General features: G+C 39.6%; 1 protein-coding gene across 1 annotated transcript; it reads right to left on the bottom strand.

Moving 5' to 3' along the window:
- Positions 1–1,855: 1,855 nt before the first annotated feature.
- On the bottom strand, positions 1,856–22,283 carry LOC137048326 (GTPase IMAP family member 8-like). Its single transcript, XM_067426455.1, has 3 exons — positions 22,010–22,283; positions 4,245–4,841; positions 1,856–3,072 (listed from the first exon to the last, which is right to left on the bottom strand). Exons 1-3 carry the CDS (start codon positions 22,281–22,283, stop codon positions 1,856–1,858), a joined length of 2,088 nt encoding a protein of 695 aa, XP_067282556.1.
- Positions 22,284–25,603: the final 3,320 nt, after the last annotated feature.

The raw sequence follows: 25,603 nt of genomic DNA on the forward strand, positions 1-25,603 counted from the left end.
AACTATACTAATACTAAACTCTAAGAAAAGTGCCTCACTAGTGACAAATGTCACGTAGCTTTGAACTATTTTGCTGATAAAATAATCAGAACCGTGATGACAACGTGTGTGTGTGTGTGTGTGTGTGTGTGTGTGTGTGTGTGTGTTTGAATGGGAGTGCAGAGATAGCGGGAGCAAGACGGGAATCCTGTCTGTACATAATTAAATGTAATTTTGTGGGGGGAAAAAAACATACAAATTTGTGGTTTTTATCCCATTGTTTACTATATTTCTTTGTTTGCTTAGTGCTGCTAAAGAATTGCTGTAAGGACTGTTGAAATAACTGAAATCATTTGGTGAAGGGATATGGACCTGTAATGCAGTCAAGACCTGCTGGAACTACTTTAGCCATGTGTTTCCCTGAAAATAATTGCACACCTTAGAACCTTTGTCAACCAATTAGTTTCAAGCATTCAGCGGTTTTACTGCGATTTATCGTGCAGCCCTAATTTATTTTTATTTATTTTTTGTGTTTTTTTGTCTGTTTGTTATGGCGTGAGAAAAAAAGAGAAAATGTGATCAGTTGATGTTGGCTTATTGATACGAATATAATCGTCACGTTGTTGCTGAATTCACTGATCTTATGTCCGATTTGTATATGTGTGACATTTGTTATTAATTTCTGTCTGAGTATTGTCGTGTGGTGATTCTACAGCAAGATATATAGCACATTTTAATCAGAATATGTGAATACATTTTAAAATGCATTGTACACTAAACATTTTATACTTCTGCAAGTTTTCCTCACACACATATATCAAGAATCAGCCTCTTCAGTTGATCTGATTAAAACACTGCTGGATATCATGCTGTAGATTCACATGGTTGCTATAATCAAAGAGATCAGCAAACACAGAGAATACACTTCATGATGATTACTTCTGTATCATCAAGTAGCCAAACTCATCTGATCATGTTTTATCTTGCTGTTCTCACCATAACAAACACAGCTACAGCAAATAAAGAAAGTCTGATGTTTAAAAGTCAAGGGCCAAGAGCCCAACTAAAGCAAACACTAATCTCCATAATGGTGACTTTATTTTATTTTCATTAAAACCTCAACATCTAAATTTCTGCTGATTCTCAATAAGAGCTTCTGTAGACGTCTGACAGAAGTAAAGTCAGTCTGGTCAGTAATGTGTGAAGCTGGTAATGCTGTTTGTGGAGTTGTTTAATCCTCCTCTGATGAGATCTTCATAGATTAGTCTTCTTTTCTAATGAGCTACAGGACTGTGCAAGCATTATGGTCTCCATATACTCCAGCTGTGTTTGATCATCACTCTGAAATTGATCTGGATTCAGTCTTTCACAAAATCGTGATTTTTCTCAGCTTTTTGATAAAAATGTTGCTTTTTGATGAAACTCGCCCATATTCTAGTGTTGATAAGAATAAAAAAAAATGTTTTGTTTGTTTAAAAACAGAGGGTCTATCCTTTCTTTTTATATATTTCATGCTCAGATATTATTAACAAAATAATCTATGGGCCATAACATTTTTGTGAAAATTATAAAAAACCCTGGCAGTTGCTGGCACTTTTTTTTTTTTTAACCAATTTTGGTGGGGGAGAAGATAATAATCCGTTAATCTTAAATTCAAATAAGTACTTCTGTCCAGAACGGTTGTTTTTAAGTTCTTGATAAAATTGTGTTAGTTTCTGTTATTTTTATTTTTTTATTTTTTTTTGCTCCTTGAACCAGTCCAGAGCCCTGGTTAAGATAATGTTGTTGATCAAAGATTATTGTCCTAACAAACACATATTTCACAAGCAACCCCACCCACTGCTGTCATTAGGGATTCTAGGCCTCATTAGTTTCTTCAAAATCCATCTTGTGTCCCTTTCGCCGTCTTAGTGGTTACACTAACAGCTGCAGAAACCGCTCCTCCAACAACTCCAAAAACACCTCCAACAACACCTCCAACAACAGCGCCAACAACAGCTCCACCAACACCTCCAACAGCAGCTCCACCAACACCTCCAACAACAGCTCCACCAACAGCAGCCCAATAAAAATATTCCCAATACATTGAAAAAAATTCTTGAAATTTACTTTTACTCTCGCTAGATCTCTGTCGAGTCACACACTGTGCTCTGATTTTCTCCTTTCTCGCTTCCTTAATCTCCACTTGTTTTTGTTTAACTTCCTGTTCTTTTCTAACCATGATATTTCTTTCTCTCTCCGCTTTACATATTTCTAGCTCAGACTTATGTTTAGCTCCCATCTCTGATCTGACTCTTTCCTCCGTCTCCCTTCTCACTCTCTCAATCTCATCTTGTCTTTGTTTCTCCATCTCTTGTTTTCTCTCCTCTTCCTCTCTCAGTCTTTCCTTTTCCTCTCTCAGTCCCTGCTCTTCTTCCTCTCGTCTGAATCTCAGAGCATCTTCGTACATCTGATTACTGTAGTGTCCTCCTCCATTCTGCTCTATCATTGAGTCAATCTTCTGCAGTAGATCATTCACCTGCTCTCTGTTATTCTGAGCTTTATTGTTGAAGACGTGAAATCTGCCTCCACACTGATCAACTATACGTCTTAATCTACAGTTCTCCTTAATGAGCTCCTCTACAGACTCTCCTTCCAGAAGATCTCCATGAGTGAAGAGAATGATGGAGTATTTTAACACCCCCTGACCAAACAACATCTCAATCATCTGAGGTATCTTCTGCTCCTGCTCTGTGAATCTGTCAATTACTCTGAACACAATGAGAAAAGCGTGCGGTCCAGGACTGGATATATAAACACTTCTGGCTATCTCTGTCACTAACTCCTCAGCTCTCATCTCTGTGTCAAAGAATCCAGGAGTATCAACTACAGACACAGATCTGCCTGAAACAGTGGCGTGAGCATCTGAACATTTGGTAGTTTCTGAAATCATTCTCCTCTCAGATCTGAACTCTTTCTGTCCCAGGATTGTGTTTCCAGCTGCACTCTTCCCAATGCCACTTTTACCCAGAAGAACAATCCGTCTGGATGAGAGACTGTCAGCAGGAATATCCTGGATGTTGACTGGAATTCTTTGCTGTGGTTTCCTTGAGACTGCATTAAAGAGAACAGATCACTCAGTGACTTATTTTACCAAATGAGCTTTATATACTCTGTTAACTTATATTACTATAATGTATGCTCATATTCTACTGTTAACTTACAGTAAATACTAGTTTGGTATCCAGATAAAGGAAACAGTAGCATTGCTGCTTAAAATCACAAACAGTTCTGCTTTGTCCATATAATTTGTTTGGTTACAAAATTACATTTATAATTTAAGCCACTTTCTTCATGTCAAAAAAGACCTGGGAGTTTTTTTTTTTTTTTTTTTACTGCTTCCATGGAAAACCTGTGCAAATGTTAAACAAATGACTGAAATAAAGAATTAATGAGCAAGCTTAATTTCTTCATCACTTAGGATAACCATGGGTAAAACATTTCCTTTCAATACTGTTAAAGGGTTACTTTAGCGATTAGCATATGGCTTTGTATCAGTAGAAACCCTGGAGTATATTCGAATGATTGTCGTCGTGATTGATTGCCAAATATTGTCAATTTGCGCCATCAGAGGAATTGTTGGCCAGAGGCTAAAGACTACAGCCAGCAGAGGGAGCTATTTCCACATGTTTTCATCTCGCGCGTGGGGGATGGAGATCACACTCACAGCTAAGCTGGCAGCTGCAGCCTCAGGCCTTCATGTTTAAACGGTGCAGCCAGCGGGTTAAAGTAAGTCTTTCAACTTCTCAAACTAATTCCTATGAAAGTTACGCTTTCAAAGGCATGAACTGAAAACGCGCCAGACTGAACATGCGCTGTGAATCTATGCCGCGGGCGCGTTTACCTCAGCTCTCATCACGAGCTCATCCATGACTGTCAATGTGACTCCAGCAGCGTTTTGGGCTGTGAGACTCCCTCAGCGGCTAAATCACATATTAAACAGACACGTTCAGTTTTTAATTGTAGTGTCTGTTCTCTAACTGAACTGATTTTATGAAAGTGATCAGTGATTCAGTAATCTAGTAGCGGTGGCTTTGGGAATGGCCTCAAAGGGCAGCGAAGCATTCTGGGAATTGTAGTCTTTCATCCCCATGAGACAAAAATACATTTTCGGTCTAGAAGGCACCAAATTCAAAAATAATTTCACATTTCAACTACATTAATGACCCAGTTTAAATACAGATTCATCTTCCCAGCACTGAAGTACCCCTTTAAACTGAACTTACGATTCTCTTTTTTCCTCTCGCAAACTTTAGATATCAGAGATTTAATTTGGTCACCAGGTTCTTCTATGTGTTTGTTGTTGAACACGTGGCATCTGCCCTCATATTTCTGAACGAGTCTCTTTAGTGGTTCAGTTTCAACAATGACTTCATTTATGGTCTTGTTTTCTTTCTCCAGTTCGTCTCCTCTGGTGAAGAGAATCCAGGTGTCCTTCAGGTGCTTTTCTCCCAGCAGCTCCTCAATCTTCGCCACAGTTTCTCTCTCTTCTTCAATGAATCTGTCAGCTTTGATGACCAGCAGAAACACACAGGGACCGGATTCACATTTCTGCAGAACCTTCTGATATTTACGAAGCTCTTCCTTACTTTCAGAACCCAAAAATCCTGGTGTGTCATAAACAGTGATTGGTATTCCACAAACAAAACCATCTTCAGCAGCAACATCTCGAGTGACTGAAGTAGGGCTTTTCCTTGATTTGAAAGCTTCTCGTCTCAGTATTGTGTTTCCTGTTGAACTTTTCCCAGCACCAGTTCTTCCCAGCAAGACCACATTTAAACACAGATTTGGTATCATGTCTGGTCCGTGTATTTTTATATAGCCTAGAAAAAAAACATTAATATGATGTGAGAGGGAAAAAGATAAATACATAAAAAAATTACCAAAGAAGCCTTAGTTTTGGCTCAAAATATTAATTGGCCCACTATTATTTTGTTGTTACAGTAAAAGTATATCAAATTATTCAAATAAAGGTTAAAATGTCCTATTTTATACACTGTAAAATACAACAGTTGTTCTTAATAGACTTTTTAGTAAACTTAATGTCCAGTAATTTGTTGAACAAATTAGTAATCCAAACTATTTGGATGTTATGCTTTAAGTACTTAAAGTAAGCATTACTTGACTGGTTTGAGCACCATTTTGCAAAAAACAAAACAAAACAACAACAACCACAACAACAAAAACAGGCGGGCCAAAGTGTTTTTAAGGCGGGGCATTTTTTAATAGACTTTTGACTCACTTCCTCCACTCCTCTCACCATCATGGTGATCAGTGTTACACCTGCAGTACCAGTTTTGGTCACAATCTTACATACACTTCCTTTAAGTAAACTGAGCTTGTTAGAATTTACAGTGGGGACCAGAGACATGATAAGCTATTGGTCCCTGTTAACAGTTGAATTGAGTTAGTTCATTCAACTCTGAGTCCGCACTTTCACGATGTAATGCCGCTTTGACTTCTTGTAGAAGAAGACTGCCGGGTAGACTGCTTTGCTTAGCTTGTGAACTTGCGGGCTCAGCTGAAGTGCACATCGAGGGTGCATTACAGCTGCAAAGGTAGTGCTCACAAGCACTTTTCTTTAAGCTTAAATGACAAATGGGACACCCTATGTTCTTGTGGCTTGGATAGATGCATGGATTCACCATGGCAACAGCACCCGACAAAAAGACATCTGCATACTTACGGGTCAATACATAAGTTTGATACTTAATCACTGTTATAATATCAGAGGTGAAAACTGGCAGAACACTAGGTTATTTTATTTTCATTGTTAAGCATCAGTGCAACAAGACAAATTCAGCGTTTTGGATCGCCAAAGTCACATGAATTCAGCAGTTTTGGTGGTTTGACACGCGATCCAAATCATGATTCAATACACTGATTCATAGGCTTCGAAGCTTCAAGAAGCTTTGTTTTGAAATCAGCCCATCACAATAAAGCCATTATTTATTTATTTATTTTTAACACAAAAACTATTCTCGTGGCTTCATAAAATGATTGTTGAGCCGCTGTAGTGAGATGGGCTTTGTAACGACGTCTTTAGTGCCTTTATGGGTCTTGAGAGAGGAAATGACATTGGTGTCAATGAAGGCCTTTCTGAGCCGTCGGATTTCAATACTAATATCTTCATCTGTGTGTGAAGATGAACGGAGGTCTGACGGCTGTCCAACGACATGAGGAATTAATGACAGAATTTACATTTTTGGGTGAACTAACCCTTTAAGCCCCAATTTTGGTTTGATGACAGGTTTTGCGAAATCGCAGACAAATGCCCGAAATCATAGGCAAATCACCAGAGGTGTAAAGTCAAGGGGTCAGAAAGTAAAAGTCCTGCCATATGTTATACAGTATTGTTCAAAATAATAGCAGTACAATGTGACTAACCAGAATAATCAAGGTTTTTAGTATATTTTTTATTGCTACGTGGCAAACAAGTTACCAGTAGTTTCAGTAGATTCTCAGAAAACAAACAAGACCCAGCATTCATGATATGCACGCTCTTAAGGCTGTGCAATTGGGCAATTAGTTGAATTAGTTGAAAGGGGTGTGTTCAAAAAAACAGCAGTGTGGCATTCAATCACTGAGGTCATCAATTTTGTGAAGAAACAGGTGTGAATCAGGTGGCCCCTATTTAAGGATGAAGCCAACACTTGTTGAACATGCATTTGAAAGCTGAGGAAAATGGGTCGTTCAAGACATTGTTCAGAAGAACAGCGTACTTTGATTAAAAAGTTGATTAGAGAGGGGAAAACCTATAAAGAGGTGCAAAAAATGATAGGCTGTTCAGCTAAAATGATCTCCAATGCCTTAAAATGGAGAGCAAAACCAGAGAGACGTGGAAGAAAACGGAAGACAACCATCAAAATGGATAGAAGAATAACCAGAATGGCAAAGGCTCAGCCAATGATCACCTCCAGGATGATCAAAGACAGTCTGGAGTTACCTGTAAGTACTGTGACAGTTAGAAGACGTCTGTGTGAAGCTAATCTATTTTCAAGAATCCCCCGCAAAGTCCCTCTGTTAAACAAAAGGCATGTGCAGAAGAGGTTACAATTTGCCAAAGAACACATCAACTGGCCTAAAGAGAAATGGAGGAACATTTTGTGGACTGATGAGAGTAAAATTGTTCTTTTTGGGTCCAATGGCCACAGGCAGTTTGTGAGACGACCCCCAAACTCTGAATTCAAGCCACAGTACACAGTGAAGACAGTGAAGCATGGAGGTGCAAGCATCATGATATGGGCATGTTTCTCCTACTATGGTGTTGGGCCTATTTATCGCATACCAGGGATCATGGATCAGTTTGCATATGTTAAAATACTTGAAGAGGTCATGTTGCCCTATGCTGAAGAGGACATGCCCTTGAAACGGTTGTTTCAACAAGACAATGACCCAAAACACACTAGTAAACGGGCAAAGTCTTGGTTCCAAACCAACAAAATTAATGTTATGGAGTGGCCAGCCCAATCTCCAGACCTTAATCCAATTGAGAACTTGTGGGGTGATATCAAAAATGCTGTTTCTGAAGCAAAACCAAGAAATGTGAATGAATTGTGGAATGTTGTTAAAGAATCATGGAGTGGAATAACAGCTGAGAGGTGCCACAAGTTGGTTGACTCCATGCCACACAGATGTCAAGCAGTTTTAAAAAACTGTGGTCATACAACTAAATATTAGTTTAGTGATTCACAGGATTGCTAAATCCCAGAAAAAAAAATGTTTGTACAGAATAGTTTTGAGTTTGTACAGTCAAAGGTAGACACTGCTATTTTTTTGAACACACCCCTTTCAACTAATTGCCCAATTGCACAGCCTTAAGAGCGTGCATATCATGAATGCTGGGTCTTGTTTGTTTTCTGACAATCTACTGAACCTACTGGTAACTTGTTTGCCACGTAGCAATAAAAAATATACTAAAAACCTTGATTATTCTGGTTAGTCACATTGTACTGCTGTTATTTTGAACAATACTGTATGTAGTATATATAGTCCTGCCAAACAGCATTACCAGCTTCACACATTACTAACCAGACTGACTTTATTTTTGTCAGACATCTAAATAAGCTCTTATTGAGAATACTTTCCACCTCTGCAAATCGATGCTCGTTCACACAAATGACAATCACACAGTGTGAATGATCAAAGATTTGATCAAAGAGAATTGCAGACTAGTCTGACACCTCTGAGATATTTGGCATGCTAAATATCTGGACTTGTCTGTGATTCAAACTCCTGCTGTGTGAAATGGAGAGTTCTGTCTGAAAATAACATCAGCGATGACCGACAACCAATGAGAGAGAAAGATACAGGGCAGCGGGAGGTTCACGGAGGAGTTATAGACCAGTGGCCCATTTCAGAAAGGAGGTTAAATGAAAACCCTGAGAAAGTTAATCCCTGAAATAAGGGGAACTCTGGGTTTTCTGTTTCAGAATGGAAGGTATGTTAAACCTGAGAAAGCAGGGTAAGTCAAGCCCGTTTCTGAAAGAGAGGTAACTTATACTCAGTCAGTTACCGGGGTTACTTACTCTGTGAACCTAACATGGTCTGAAGCAGGTTTTCTTCGGTTAACCCAGAGTTTCTTTCTGTGTCCTCCCCCTTTTTAAAGCGCCAACAGTGTTTAAAGGTCCCCTGGCATGACATTTTCATTTTATGAGGTTTTTCGACATTGATATGAGTTCCCCTAGCCTGAATATTGTCCCCAAGTGGCTAGAAATGTTGATAAGTGTAAACCGAGTTCTGGCTCTTTCTCTACCTTTGAGAAAATGAGAGCTCAGACGAGCTGATCTTGAATTATCCTGTTATGACATCATACCAGGAAAGGTTTCCTCTCCTTCCTCTGCTTTTCCGCCCAGAGAATTAGAGAAAGGAGTCAGTTTTACCATATGGATTCAACAGCACCGCCACAGAGAGTGAGTAACAGTGTTCAATAATGCCTGATCTGGGATCAGTGAATTCTGATGTGTAGCTAATCATTCAAGTTCACACAGACTTTCTTTCTAAATCGTTTAAAACTCTCAGTCCCGCCGCTGGCCGTCTTGATGCATCAGTGAATCAAGCCAGTGACTAAAACCATCAACTTCACGTCATTTCTGTTAGCAGCATGAAACAAATCTGTTATTTAAATGATTAAACTACAGAGAGCGATCAAAGAACACTCTTTATAATGTTCGGATCTATCAATCACACGTATATCTGCAGTGCACACTCGTCCAAACTGCCGTTTGAATGACGCTGCTCATTATGCTCAACAGAAGCTCTTACTGTATTCATGTCGATGTCATGTTTGTTGTTAGCTGTGGTGAAAGCAATTTGTGAGAGAAATACATTGCAAAGTTCACTCGTGTTTATTCAGAGCTCTCAGAGACCAACAAAAACTCACGCTCTCAAAAACTCGGTACAATAACACTTTCTCAGTAATCTTTCTCCAGCTCCTTCTCTCTCTGTCTCTCGCTCTCTCTCTCGACTGGCAGTGAGTGCTGCTCCTGCTCGCGCCTGACTAAACCATGCCCCGTCCACACGTAATCTCAATTCAAATGCAAAGATGTCAGCCAAGCAACAGTGGGTGTTTTCACTGAAGACTCACAGAAGACACGCCTCTTGAAACAGAGCATTCCAGCCAGAGGGCTAATATCAGTATAGAAAAAATGCCTTTCATTTCTAAATTATGACATTTTTGGATGTAAAAACCATACTAACAATATAAGTACACCTCAGGAAACATTATAAAATAATAAAAAAAAATCCATGCCATGGCACCTTTGAATACTTCATTCATTCATTCATTCATTCATTCGCTTTCAGGAGGCCTTTATTTACCTCTGGAGCCGTGTGGCACAGTTATATGATGGATAGATGCACATTTATGATTGATAGATGCACTTTTATGATGGACAGATGCACATTTATGATTGATAGATGCACTTTTATGATTGATAGATGCACTTTTATGATTGATAGATGCACTTTTACGATGGACAGATGCACTTTTATGATGGACAGATGCACATTTATGATTGATAGATGCACTTTTATGATGGATAGATGCACTTTTATGATGGATGGATGCACTTTTATGATGGATGGATGCACATTTATGATTGATAGATGCACTTTTATGATGGATAGATGCACTTTTATGATGGATGGATGCCCTTTTACGATGGACAGATGCAGATTTATGATTGATAGATACACTTTTATGATTGATAGATGCACATTTATGATTGATAGATGCACTTTTATGATTGATAGATGCACTTTTATGATGGACGGATGCACTTTTATGATGATAGATGCACTTTTATGATTGATAGATGCACATTTATGATTGATAGATGCACTTTTATGATGGATAGATGCACTTTTATGATGGATGGATGCACTTTTATGATGGATGGATGCACTTTTATGATGATAGATGCACATTTATGATTGATAGATGCCCTTTTACGATGGACAGATGCAGATTTATGATTGATAGATACACTTTTATGATTGATAGATGCACATTTATGATTGATAGATGCACTTTTATGATTGATAGATGCACTTTTATGATGGACGGATGCACTTTTATGATGGATGGATGCACTTTTATGATGATAGATGCACATTTATGATTGATAGATGCACTTTTATGATGGACGGATGCACTTTTATGATTGATAGATACACTTTTATGATTGATAGATGCACATTTATGATTGATAGATGCACTTTTATGATGGACGGATGCACTTTTATGATGGACGGATGCACTTTAATGATGATAGATGCACTTTTATGATGGACAGATGCACTTTTATGATGGATAGATGCACTTTCATGATGGATAGATGCACTTTTATGATGGATAGATGCACTTTCATGATGGATAGATGCACTTTTATGATGGATAGATGCACTTTTATGATGGATAGATGCACTTTCATGATGGATAGATGCACTTTTATGATGGATAGATGCACTTTCATGATGGACAGATGCACTTTTATGATGGATAGATGCACTTTCATGATGGATGGATGCACTTTTATGATGGATAGATGCACTTTCATGATGGACGGATGCACTTTTATGATGGACAGATGCACTTTTATGATGGATGGATGCACTTTTATGATGGATAGATGCACTTTCATGATGGATGGATGCACTTTTATGATGGATAGATGCACTTTCATGATGGACGGATGCACTTTTATGATGGATGGATGCACTTTTATGATGGATAGATGCACATTTATGACGGACAGATGCACTTTTATGATGGATAGATGATAGATGGACTTTTATGATGGATAGATGCACTTTTATGATTGATAGATGCACTTTTATGATTGATAGATGCACTTTCATGATGGACGGATGCACTTTTATGATGGATAGATGCACTTTCATGATGGATAGATGCACTTTCATGATGGATAGATGCACTTTTATGATTGATAGATGCACTTTCATTATGGATAGATGCACTTTTATGATGGATGGATGCACTTTTATGATGGATAGATGCACTTTTATGATGGACGGATGCACTTTTATGATGGATGGATGCACTTTCATGATGGATAGATGCACTTTTATGATTGATAGATGCACTTTTATGATTGATAGATGCACTTTCATGATGGATAGATGCACTTTTATGATTGATAGATGCACTTTTATGATGGACGGATGCACTTTTATGATGGATGGATGCACTTTTATGATGGATAGATGCACATTTATGATTGATAGATGCACTTTTATGATGATAGATGCACTTTTATGATTGATAGATGCACTTTTATGATTGATAGATGCACTTTTATGATGGACAGATGCACATTTATGATTGATAGATGCACTTTTATGATGGATGGATGCACATTTATGATTGATAGATGCACTTTTATGATTGATAGATGCACTTTTATGATGGACAGATGCACATTTATGATTGATAGATGCACTTTCATGATGGATGGATGCACTTTTATGATGGATGGATGCACTTTTATGATGGATAGATGCACTTTTATGATGGATAGATGCACTTTCATGATGGATAGATGCACTTTCATGATGGATGGATGCACTTTTATGATGGACGGATGCACTTTTATGATGGATAGATGCACTTTTATGATGGATAGATGCACTTTCATGATGGATAGATGCACTTTTATGACGGACAGATGCACTTTTATGATGGACAGATGCACTTTTATGATGGATAGATGCACTTTCATGATGGATGGATGCACATTTATGATTGATAGATGGACTTTTATGATGGATGGATGCACTTTTATGATGAATGGATGCACATTTATGATTGATAGATGGACTTTTATGATGGATGGATGCACTTTTATGATGAATAGATGCACTATTATGATGGATAGATGCACTTTCATGATGGATAGATGCACATTTATGATTGATAGATGCACATTTATGATTGATAGATGGACTTTTATGATTGATAGATGGACTTTTATGATGGATGGATGCACTTTTATGATGGATAGATGCACTTTTATGATGGACAGATGGACTTTTATAATGGACGGATGCACTTTTATGATGGATAGATGCACTTTTATGATGGATAGATGCACTTTTATGATGGATAGATGCACTTTTATGATGGACGGATGCACTTTTATGATTGATAGATGCAATTTTATGATGGATAGATGGACTTTTATGATGGACGGATGCACTTTTATGATGAATAGATGCACTTTTATGATGGATAGATGCACTTTTATGATGGACGGATGCACTTTTATGATGGATAGATGCAATTTTATGATGGATAGATGGACTTTTATGATGGACGGATGCACTTTTATGATGGATAGATGCACTTTTATGATTGATAGATGCACATTTATGATTGATAGATGGACTTTTATGATTGATAGATGGACTTTTATGATGGATGGATGCACTTTTATGATGGCTAGATGCACTTTTATGATGGATAGATGGACTTTTATGATGGACGGATGCTCTTTTATGATGGATAGATGGACTTTTATAATGGACGGATGCACTTTTATGATGAATAGATGCACTTTTATGATGGATAGATGCACTTTTATGATGGACGGATGCACTTTTATGATTGATAGATGCACTTTTATGATGGACGGATGCACTTTTATGATGGATAGATGCACTTTTATGATGGATAGATGCACTTTTATGATGGATAGATGGACTTTTATGATGGACGGATGCACTTTTATGATGGATAGATGGACTTTTATGATGGACGGATGCACTTTTATGATGGATAGATGGACTTTTATGATGGATGGATGCACTTTTATGATGGATAGATGCACTATTATGATGGATAGATGCACTTTCATGATGGATAGATGCACTTTTATGATTGATAGATGCACTTTTATGATGGATAGATGCACTTTTATGATGGATAGATGGACTTTTATGATGGATGGATGCACTTTTACGATGGATGGATACACTTTTACGATGGACAGATGCACTTTTACGATGGATGGATACACTTTTATGATGGACGGATGCACTTTTACGATGGATGGATACACTTTTATGATGGACGGATGCACTTTTATGATGGACGGATGCACTTTTATGATGGATAGATGCTCTTTTATGATGATAGATGCACTTTTATGATGGATAGATGCCCTTTTACGATGGATGGATGCACTTTTACGATGGATAGATGCACTTTTGCGATGGATAGAAGCACTTTTACGATGGATAGATGCACTTTTACGATGGACGGATTAGGGATGCACCGATCCGATACTCAGGATCGGTATCGGCTCCGATCCGCCATTATTTGCCGGATCGGGTATCGATCAGACAGGACCGATCCAAATTCGATACTGTGCATATAATATTCTGTGTTATTGTTAAGCCCCAGTGCCCCACAAAAAGGCACAGAAACATTATAAAGCATCATCAATAATTTGTGTACTATATTACAAGTGTTCTAAAGCCATTCCATTGTTTATTGTGAGGTACAGATGAATATTTAAGTCATTAAATTCAAGTTCACGTCAATGCATGTGTGACCATTTTGATCTTGCTCTGGCCCGGTTTGTCCCACCCTTCAAAGCACATACACTCAGAATGTAGTAGATTTGATGAAATTTATTTTCCTGCACAGAGCAGTGAAGAGAGAGAAAGTAGTGAGTACAAACGCTTCAGCTCCATCCACAGCAGTTCTCTCTAGCTCTGCTATTCTCAATATAACAGTAAACAATTTATTCACATTGTGTTGTATTAATCAGAAATAAACAAATTCTGAAAAATTATTACTATAGACTTTAACAAAACCACTCAGCTTCTTAAATGTAATGCTTTGTGATCGTATAGTATTTTTCCAACATTTAATTAGGAATATGAATAGACAGAGATATTATATATTAAATATAAGATAATAATCATCCACTTTACATTAAACAGAGTAAAATTAATAGAAATAACATTTTCCATAAAACATGTTCTGCAAAACAGTAAATTCTTAAATACCATTTCACAAAAAACAATTACCTGCACAGAGCAGTGAAGAGAGAGAAAGTAGTGAGTACAAACGCTTCAGCTCCATCTATTCGAAACATATTTCACCTTGTTAGAACGCACATGGAAAATGGCGCACATGGAAAGATTGAGTTCATTAAAACAGAAATAAAACTATCAAATACACAAAAATATAAACAGAAAACACACTCTAGATGTCAATTAGTGTTCAATGTGTGCAATCCCCTTCATACATCGTCTAACATTCAATATGAAACTTTTATTTTTAACTTTTAATACGGAGCTGCATCAGAAACGACTCACCCACAGCAGTTCTCTCTAGCTCTGCTGCAGATCGTTCGAGCGCAGTGAATTACAGCGCCACCAGCGCCGCCAATAGGAAGCGTGAACACATTACAGCGGGATTTATTTAAAGAACCCTTGAACTATGATATTCATCCCGTTACACATGCTTCCCTCCACTGCGGCTCAGTCACTCTCCATTCAGCTTTAAACTGCGTGCTGCGTTCGGTTGCGACAGTCAACACGATGAAACTCTCTCCAAGATTATTTTTGTTTCTATTATTATCAGTCTATGGTTTCTCATAAAATGACTATCTTGCTGGCGTTTATTGCTGTAAATCGTGTTACTTTCTACCGGGTGTCTGTTACATCACAACACTGGACTAGAGATTGTATTGTTCTTCACACACAGTAACTGAAATGTTAAAATAAACGGCTTATAAGAATACTGCATAGATACACGACGCGTCTATATCTTGTTTTGAACTTCTCAATGCGGACGGAGGCACGGAGCGCTGTGAGCATGTGACTCGGTGTTGCTTCAAGCGCATCATCCTGCGCACGGGATGCGCATACGCGCTGTTGCGCCATGAAAGCCTTATTAATAGCCTTTCTTGTTCCGCCCTATCTATATGTTGCCGCCTTATTAAAAAGATGCACTATTCATTTAAAATAAATGTAATTTCTTAGTATATAGGCTCTATTTCTGAATATATTTCAACCTGTCCTCCAAAAAAATACTCCAACATTTTTTTACCACCATTTGTCATATTTCCATTTAGCAAAAATATTTTTTTTAATTTACAAACGATCGCATGATCACATGTTGTTGTTGTATAGTGCAATGCTTTACCAACACATAGCTATTCAAGACCTGAAATATTAAGCAGATAAAAGGGAAAAATGCTTTAAAATGAAAGTGTCCTGCTGTCAATAGGAGCACAACTTTAGAAAACGCTCCTGTGCATCTTACTAAATTAATTAAAATATTGTCGAAAGGGGTGCAACTTTAGTATACGCTTCTAAGGGTCGTATTTCAAGGAAGTGACAAACGACCTATAGGTGTATTGGTTAGAGCACTTGTTGATATATTTACTTGTTTTTCATGAATATATTTTGTGTAACATTTTACCAGATTTACAGCTACACTTGGATAGATGCACTTTTATGATGGACGGATGCCCTTTTATGATGGGCGGATGCACTTTAATGATGGACGGATGCACTTTTATGATGGACGGATGCACTTTTATGATGGACGGATGCACTTTTATGATGGACGGATGCACTTTTATGATGGACGGATGCACTTTTATGATGGATAGATGCACTTTTATGATGGATAGATGGACTTTTATGATGGATGGATGCACTATTATAATGGATAGATGCACTTTTATGATGGATAGATGCACTTTTACGATGGACAGATGCACTTTTACGATGGACAGATGCACTTTTACAATGGATAGATGCACTTTATGACGGACAGATGCACTTTTATGACGGACAGATGCACTTTATGACGGACAGATGCACTTTTACGATGGACAGATGCACTTTTACGATGGACAGATGCACTTTTACAATGGATAGATGCACTTTATGATGGATAGATGCACTTTATGACGGACAGATGCACTTTTATGACGGACAGATGCACTTTATGATGGACAGATGCACTTTTATGATGGACAGATGCACTTTTATGACGGACAGATGCACTTTTACGATGGATAGATGCACTTTTATGATGGATAGATTAACTTTTACGATGGATAGATGCACTTTCATGATGGACAGATGCACTTTTATGACGGACAGATGCACTTTTATGATGGATAGATGCACTTTTATGATGGATAGATGCACTTTTATGACGGACAGATGCACTTCTACGATGGATAGATGCACTTTTACGATGGACAGATGCCCTTTTACGATGGACAGATGCCCTTTTACGATGGACAGATGCACTTTTATGATGGATGGATGCACTTTTACGATGGATGGATGCACTTTTATGATGGACGGATGCACTTTTATGATGGACGGATGCACTTTTATGATGGACGGATGCACTTTTACGATGGATGGATGCACTTTTATGATGGATGGATGCACTTTTATGATGGACAGATGCACTTTTATGATGGACGGATGCACTTTTATGATGGACGGATGCACTTTTATGATGGACGGATGCACTTTTATGATGGATGGATGCCCTTTTATGATGGATGGATGCACTTTTATGATGGACGGATGCACTTTTATGATGGATGGATGCACTTTTATGATGGACAGATGCACTTTTATGATGGACGGATGCACTTTTATGATGGATGGATGCACGTTTATAATGGATGGATGCACTTTTATGATGGACGGATGCACTTTTATGATGGATGGATGCCCTTTTATGATGGACGGATGCACGTTTATAATGGATGGATGCACTTTTATGATGGACGGATGCACTTTTATGATGGACGGGTGCACTTTTATGATGGACGGATGCACTTTTATGATGGATGGATGCACTATTATGATGGATGGATGCCCTTTTATGATGGATAGATGCCCTTTTATGATGGATAGATGCACTTTCATGATGAATAGATGCACTTTCATGATGGATGGATGCACTTTTATGATTGATAGATGCACTTTCATGATGGATAGATGCACTTTTATGATGGATAGATGCACTTTTATGACGGACAGATGCACTTTTATGATGGATGGATGCACTATTATAATGTATGGATGCACTTTCATGATGGATAGATGCACTTTTATGATGGATAGATGCACTTTTATGATGGATGGATGCACTTTTATGATGGATGGATGCACTATTATAATGTATGGATGCACTTTCATGATGGATAGATGCACTTTTATGATGGAGAGATGCACTTTTATGATGGACGGATGCACTTTTATGATGGACGGATGCACTTTTATGATGGATAGATGCACTTTTACGATGGATGGATGCACTTTTATGATGGACGGATGCACTTTTATGATGGATAGATGGACTTTTATAATGGATAGATGCACTTTTATGATGGACGGATGCACTTTTATGATGGACGGATGCACTTTTATGATGGACGGATGCACGTTTATAATGGATGGATGCACTTTTATGATGGACGGATGCACTTTTATGATGGACGGATGCACTTTTATGATGGACGGATGCACTTTTATGATGGACGGATGCACTTTTATGATGGACAGATGCACTTTTACGATGGATAGATGCACTTTTATGATGGATTGATGCACTTTATGATGGACAGATGCACTTTTATGATGGACAGATGCACTTTTATGACGGACAGATGCACTTTTACGATGGATTGATGCACTTTTATGATGGATAGATGCACTTTTATGATGGATAGATTAACTTTTACGATGGATAGATGCACTTTTATGATGGATAGATGCACTTTTATGACGGACAGATGCACTTCTACGATGGACAGATGCACTTTTACGATGGACAGATGCCCTTTTACGATGGACAGATGCACTTTTATGATGGATGGATGCACTTTTACGATGGACAGATGCCCTTTTACGATGGACAGATGCACTTTTACGATGGATGGATGCACTTTTATGATGGACGGATGCACTTTTATGATGCACTTTTATGATGGACGGATGCACTTTTATGATGGACGGATGCACTTTTACGATGGATGGATGCACTTTTATGATGGATGGATGCACTTTTATGATGGATGGATGCACTTTTACGATGGACAGATGCACTTTTACGATGGATGGATGCACTTTTATGATGGACGGATGCACTTTTATGATGGATGGATGCACTTTTACGATGGATGGATGCACTTTTACGATGGACAGATGCACTTTTACGATGGATGGATGCACTTTTATGATGGACGGATGCACTTTTATGATGGACGGATGCACTTTTATGATGGACGGATGCACTTTTACGATGGATGGATGCACTTTTATGATGGATGGATGCACTTTTATGATGGACAGATGCACTTTTATGATGGACGGATGCACTTTTATGATGGACGGATGCACTTTTATGATGGACGGATGCACTTTTATGATGGATGGATGCCCTTTTATGATGGATGGATGCACTTTTATGATGGACGGATGCACTTTTATGATGGATGGATGCACTTTTATGATGGACAGATGCACTTTTATGATGGACGGATGCACTTTTATGATGGATGGATGCACGTTTATAATGGATGGATGCACTTTTATGATGGACGGATGCACTTTTATGATGGATGGATGCCCTTTTATGATGGACGGATGCACGTTTATAATGGATGGATGCACTTTTATGATGGACGGATGCACTTTTATGATGGACGGGTGCACTTTTATGATGGACGGATGCACTTTTATGATGGATGGATGCACTATTATGATGGATGGATGCCCTTTTATGATGGATAGATGCCCTTTTATGATGGATAGATGCACTTTCATGATGAATAGATGCACTTTCATGATGGATGGATGCACTTTTATGATTGATAGATGCACTTTCATGATGGATAGATGCACTTTTATGATGGATAGATGCACTTTTATGATGGATGGATGCACTATTATAATGTATGGATGCACTTTCATGATTGATAGATGCACTTTTATGATGGAGAGATGCACTTTTATGATGGACGGATGCACTTTTATGATGGACGGATGCACTTTTATGATGGATAGATGCACTTTTACGATGGATGGATGCACTTTTATGATGGACGGATGCACTTTTATGATGGATAGATGGACTTTTATAATGGATAGATGCACTTTTATGATGGACGGATGCACTTTTATGATGGACGGATGCACTTTTATGATGGACGGATGCACGTTTATAATGGATGGATGCACTTTTATGATGGACGGATGCACTTTTATGATGGACGGATGCACTTTTATGATGGACGGATGCACTTTTATGATGGATGGATGCACTATTATGATGGACGGATGCCCTTTTATGATGGATAGATGCACTTTTATGATGGACGGATGCACTTTTATGATGGATAGATGCCCTTTTATGATGGACGGATGCACTTTTATGATGGACGGATGCCCTTTTATGATGGATAGATGCACTTTTATGATGGATGGATGCACTTTTATGATGGACAGATGCCCTTTTATGATGGACGGATGCCCTTTTATGATGGATAGATGCACTTTTATGATGGACGGATGCACTTTTATGATGTACGGATGCACTTTTATGATGGACGGATGCCCTTTTATGATGGATAGATGCCCTTTTATGATGGACGGATGCACTTTTATGATGGATAGATGCACTTTTATGATGGACGGATGCACTTTTATGATGTACGGATGCACTTTTATGATGGACGGATGCCCTTTTATGATGGATAGATGCCCTTTTATGATGGACGGATGCACTTTTATGATGGACGGATGCCCTTTTATGATGGACGGATGCCCTTTTATGATGGACGGATGCCCTTTTATGATGGATAGATGCACTTTTATGATGGACGGATGCACTTTTATGATGTACGGATGCACTTTTATGATGGACGGATGCACTTTTATGATGGATAGATGCACTTTTATGATGGATAGATGCACTTTTATGATGGACGGATGCACTTTTATGATGGATGGATGCACTATTATAATGAATAGATGCACTTTTATGATGGATAGATGCACTTTTATGATGATTGATGTACTTTTATAATGGATGGATGCACTTTTATGATGGATAGATGCACTTTTATAATGGATGGATGCAGTTTTATGAAAGATGGATGCACTTTTATGATGGATAGATGCACTTTTTTAATGGATGGATACACTTTGTTGAATTGGCCATGAATGGTCAATAATTGAATTCCTTTGATTCCCCGGCAACACATCTTCTCATTAATACATTAATTATAGTAATACAAGTGTGAAGTTCAAATGAACTGTTTATGGATAATCTTTTAGCGCAACGATGCAAGAGGGAGCTCGCCAAACAGCTCAGGAAGACTGAGAAGAAAGAGAAAAGAACTTTTAAAGCCACAAGAAAAGAAAACTTCTCCCAGTAGAGAATTGACCTGGAAAGGAAGACAAATGCTCACTCTCATTCGACAGATGAAGAGATTAAACAGACGTGTGATATTTGCCATTAAAAATCTTATGTTGGAAAGTGAATTTGAATGTTCAAATTGTGAAATGTTTTAAACTGCAAGAGAAGTTCAGAAGTCTAGACTCATGAGATCTGAACTTGCCCTGCTGTGAAAAATATTGTAAATCTTCACTCTTATTGCTATTTCGGTTTTGGTTAAAGGCTACAGTTTGTCCGGTCAGAACAATGATGTCTCACTCAGGTTATAATCCAAATTGGTGGTTTTATTAAATGTGCATAGATGTGTGTGTAATGCTTGTGTCCGGGTGAAAAATGCGGATAGCTCACTTAATATAACCTGGAGTGGATGCAAACACGGAGGCGATTAACGTCAAACATGTCGCGCTTTATTCCCCCGCTGAACTCTCATCACAACTCCATTTCCTTCCACAGCATTAATCAATAAAACAAAATACCTGACTGTTAGCAACAGAAAAACAGAGAATAATCCCCACGCATGGGAGCTCAAAAACTCTGCGCACCTACACAAGATGCAGAACTCGTTCACAGGGAGCGCGCGCAGCTCTTAAAGGGGCCACACTATATTTCTACTCGTTACATATTTCCCCCGGCCAGAAAAAAGGCTGCCCTCAGCCGTACACAGCAGAGTGAGCACTTGTACTTAACAACTACTCATACATGACTTAGTTGAAAAGTTAACAAGACATAGGGGTAGATAATGCACAGGCAGTACAAGCATACATGTTCACACTGCATACATTAGTTTAGTAACACTCAAGAAAGTATGCCCACAACACAACAATTAAATTCTCACCTCTTCTTAGTTGGGAACCATGAACATACAACATTTTTAAACATCAATCTAACTTTGTTTGTCATTCTGTCATTCTTACGAGTCAAACCTTTGCGTATGGTAAGGATTAGTCCACTTATTCATTGTCCAGTCAGAAGTAATTCTAGGGGCTCGTCTCGGTCTCAGTCTATAACGCCCCTGACCCTGACTTACAATTTCAGGAACAACTGCGTCAGATGTAAAGTCATAGACATCCCCATCATCAACACTGTCTGGTACAAAGTCAAGTGAGAGTTCAGTACACTGCTTTTTTGAAGTTTCATCTGAGCTCTGATTCAAAGTTTCAGTTGAGCTGTCATTGTCAATCCTCTGGTCAGCATTACCAGATTCCTCTCTGTCTGCTTGAGAATCCACGTTTTCATTCAAAGGTAGTGACCTTTCAATACCACCACTGGAATTCGCTGTAGGCATGGCCATGTCCCGTGAATGAAACGGCTGGAGATTTACTACATGAAACACACCAGCATCTTCCCCAGTGTGTACATTCGAAAGTTTGTAGTTTGTACACTCGACAGTTTCTTAGAGATGCGAAATGGTCCAGCATACACCGGGGCCAGCTTAGCCGTAAAATTTGCATCAGCGTCGGATTTTGGATGGGTCTTAACCCTGACCAAGTCTCCCACAGCATATGACACTGTGCGTCGCTTTTGGTCATAGTAATGCTTTCTTTTTGTATGGCTCTCCCCCAGAGCGGCTCTGGCATGATCGTGAGCAACTTTTAAAGAAGCTTTCAAGCTCTCAGGGTAAAGCATGTCAGGATCATCCACTCCATCCGTACTTGGTTGTGTTATCAAATCAAGTTGCGTCTCCAACTCACGGCCATATATCAACATCGCAGGAGAGTGACCTGTGCTCTCATGGGGTGCAGTACGAAGAGCAAAACAGATTTGTGGAAGATACTTGTCCCACGAAGTGTGCTTGTCCCCCACATACGCACGTATGGCAGTTTTAAGCGTGCGGTTTACTCTCTCGGTTGCGTTTGTTTGTGGGTGGTACGCTGTTGTCAGCCGGTGTTCGGTACCGAGGGCACCCACTACATGCTCAAAAAGACTGCTCACAAATGGGGTTCCTCGATCTGATATGAGGTAGGTTGGCGCACCATGTCGGGCAAATATCTCACTCAGAAACTTACTCGCTGCCACTTGAGCAGTTGCTGACCGTACTGCACTCACTTCTACCCACTTTGAAAAGTAGTCAACGAAGACGATTAGATACTCGTTTCCCCTCTGAGTACGAGGAAGTGGACCCACAAAATCCACACCTGTGTATTCCCAGGGTTTCACTGGCTTGATCGGAACCATCAGGCCTGCTGGTTTCCTTTGGCTCGGCTTCGTCAACTGGCACACAGGACATGATATAACATATTTTTTTTACGTCTGCTGCCATTTTTGGCCAAAAGAACCTTTGTTTCAGCCTGGCTAGCGTTTTCGTCACGCCCAGGTGGCCAGCTGTAGGATGGTCGTGATAATATTTGAGTACAGTGGGTCGAATAACTGTTGGGACAAATAGCTTAAGCTGCTTCATTGGGTGGAGACTGCAGGTTATCTTTGGGTCTCTGAAATAAAGCAGACCATCATGAATGACATGCACTTCATCTGAGCCACCCTCTTCAAGGTTTCGAAGAAGACTGCCAACCACTGGGTCTTCATTCTGTAACTGCCTCAACTGCTCCCTGTCTGTGATTGCGATTGAGGAGAGACTGCGCAGATCCAACCCAGCGATGACTGCATGTGGTGGAAGAATGTCAATAGGTCCCTCACACTGCGGCAGTGGACTGCGTGACAAAGCGTCTGGAACCTTATTCTGAACCCCCGGCCTGTGAATGATGTTAAAATCAAAATCCTGCAGACGCAAAGACCATCTTGCAAGTCGTCCAGAGGGGTTGGGACGGGCCATCAGCCACTTCAGGCTGTTGTGGTCAGTATAAATGGTTACATGAAGGCCTTCAATGTAAGGTCTAAAATGTTCTAGAGCCCAAATCACTCCCAAACACTCCTTCTCGGGCGTCGAGTAAGGCCTTTCTGCTTTGTGCAATGTTCTGCTTGCGAAAGATACAACCACATCTCGCCCCATGTCATCCTTCTGCATCAGGGCCGCACCAAGTCCTAAGTCACAAGCGTCAGTGTGGACAAAAAATGGGCGTGTGAAATCAGGGAGGCACAGAATTGGTTAAGATGTAAGGCAGCTTTTCAAGTAATCCATCGAAGCCTGACAACTATCATCCCAGTTGAATGGCGTCTCCTTTCTGGTGAGCTTGAAAAGTGGCTCTGCTTTTTGCGCATAACTTGGAATGAATCGTCTGTAATAGCTTGTGAGGCCTAGAAATCCTCTCACTTGTTTCAGATCCGTTGGCGTTCTGAAACCTGTGACTGCTTCCACCTTTTTCGGATCAGGAGAAATACCATCCGGAGTGACCCTGTATCCTAAGAAGATGAGTTCATTCAAGCAGAACTGACACTTCTTTAGCTTGAGTGTAAGACCAGCTGACTTAAGTCTTGACAGGACTTCCCGGAGGTCTTGTAAGTGTTGCTCAAAGGTCGGAGATGCAATAACGATATCATCGAGATATACTGCGCAACACTTGTAAATCAAGCCAGCGAGAACATTGTTCATCACCCTCTGAAATGTAGCTGGGGCGTTACAGAGACCAAAAGGGAGAACTTTGAATTGAAATAGGCCACAGTGTGATGCGAAAGCTGTCTTTGGCCTTGACTGCTTTTCAACTGACACCTGCCAGTACCCCCGAGACAAATCAAGAGTCGAAAGAAATTTTCCATGAGCCAGAAAATCCAACGATTCGTCGACCCTGGGCAGAGGGTAAGAATCCTTAAGTGTCAGTTGATTAAGGCCTCTGTAGTCTACGCAAAACCTGTGCTCTCCACAAGGCTTTTTGACAATTACCACGGGTGCAGCCCACGGGCTGGAAGACGGCTCGATAAGGTTTTCTTCCAGCATCATCTGAATCTGTTCCTCAATGATTTGTTTCTTAGCTGGTGAGGTCCGATATGGCGGGAGGTGAACTGGTTTCGAATCACCCGTATTGATTGCGTGCTCCCCCAATGAAGTATGACCCAAGTGTCCATCAAACAAGTCCCAGAAGTCTTTAAGAAGATCCCCCAATTTCTCCTTTTGTTCCCTTTCCAGACAAGCAACCTCAATTTTCTCATCCAGCGCAGACTGGCAGACATCCAAAAACATCAAGCTCCCAAGCTCAGGTGCCTCCGACCACTCACTTAAAACCTCTTGGGTCGTAGATTTACATAGGGTCACCATCCTTGATGGGATGTCAATGCTAACAGATGCTCGCAGCATAAAATCCATCCCTAAGATGAGTGGAGAGGACAGATCAGGGATAATGACAAACCGATGGTAGAAATTTTCACCCTGGAGGCCAATGTTTAACCACACAACACCAGTAGGTGTGCAAACAGCACTGTTGGCTAGCTGAATTGGGGGAAAAGTCCAAGGTTGGACCTTCTGAGAATGCTGCAGGACATCAGAAATCATATTTGTACGAACTGCCGAAAGTGAGGCACCAGTGTCTAAAGCTGCGTCGATGGCCTTGTGACAGAAATTGACTTTAACGACAAATGGTGTGTTCCAAAATGAAGGAGAAGTACGGTCCTCCACATGACCAAGGACAAGTGACTGGCTGGGTTGAGGCACGTTTATCTTCTGGAGGGAGGATTGCCTCTGTGAAACGTCCTCCCCCCTTTGAAGTTTACCTTCTGCCGAAC

This window comes from Pseudorasbora parva, chromosome 2, assembly GCF_024679245.1.
Source record: "Pseudorasbora parva isolate DD20220531a chromosome 2, ASM2467924v1, whole genome shotgun sequence".
Classification (NCBI taxonomy): Eukaryota; Metazoa; Chordata; class Actinopteri; order Cypriniformes; family Gobionidae; genus Pseudorasbora; species Pseudorasbora parva.

Excerpts from the sequence above, each read along its gene's own strand:
- LOC137048326 (XM_067426455.1), bottom strand. The coding sequence starts at position 22,283 with ATGGCCATGCCTACAGCGAATTCCAGTGGTGGTATTGAAAGGTCACTA. Across the intron at positions 4,842-22,009 it reads TCCTGAAATTGTAAGTCAGG|GCTATATAAAAATACACGGA; the intron begins GTCAGGGGCGTT and ends TTTTTTTTCTAG. Across the intron at positions 3,073-4,244 it reads CGAGAGGAAAAAAGAGAATC|TCTCAAGGAAACCACAGCAA; the intron begins GTAAGTTCAGTT and ends TCTTTAATGCAG.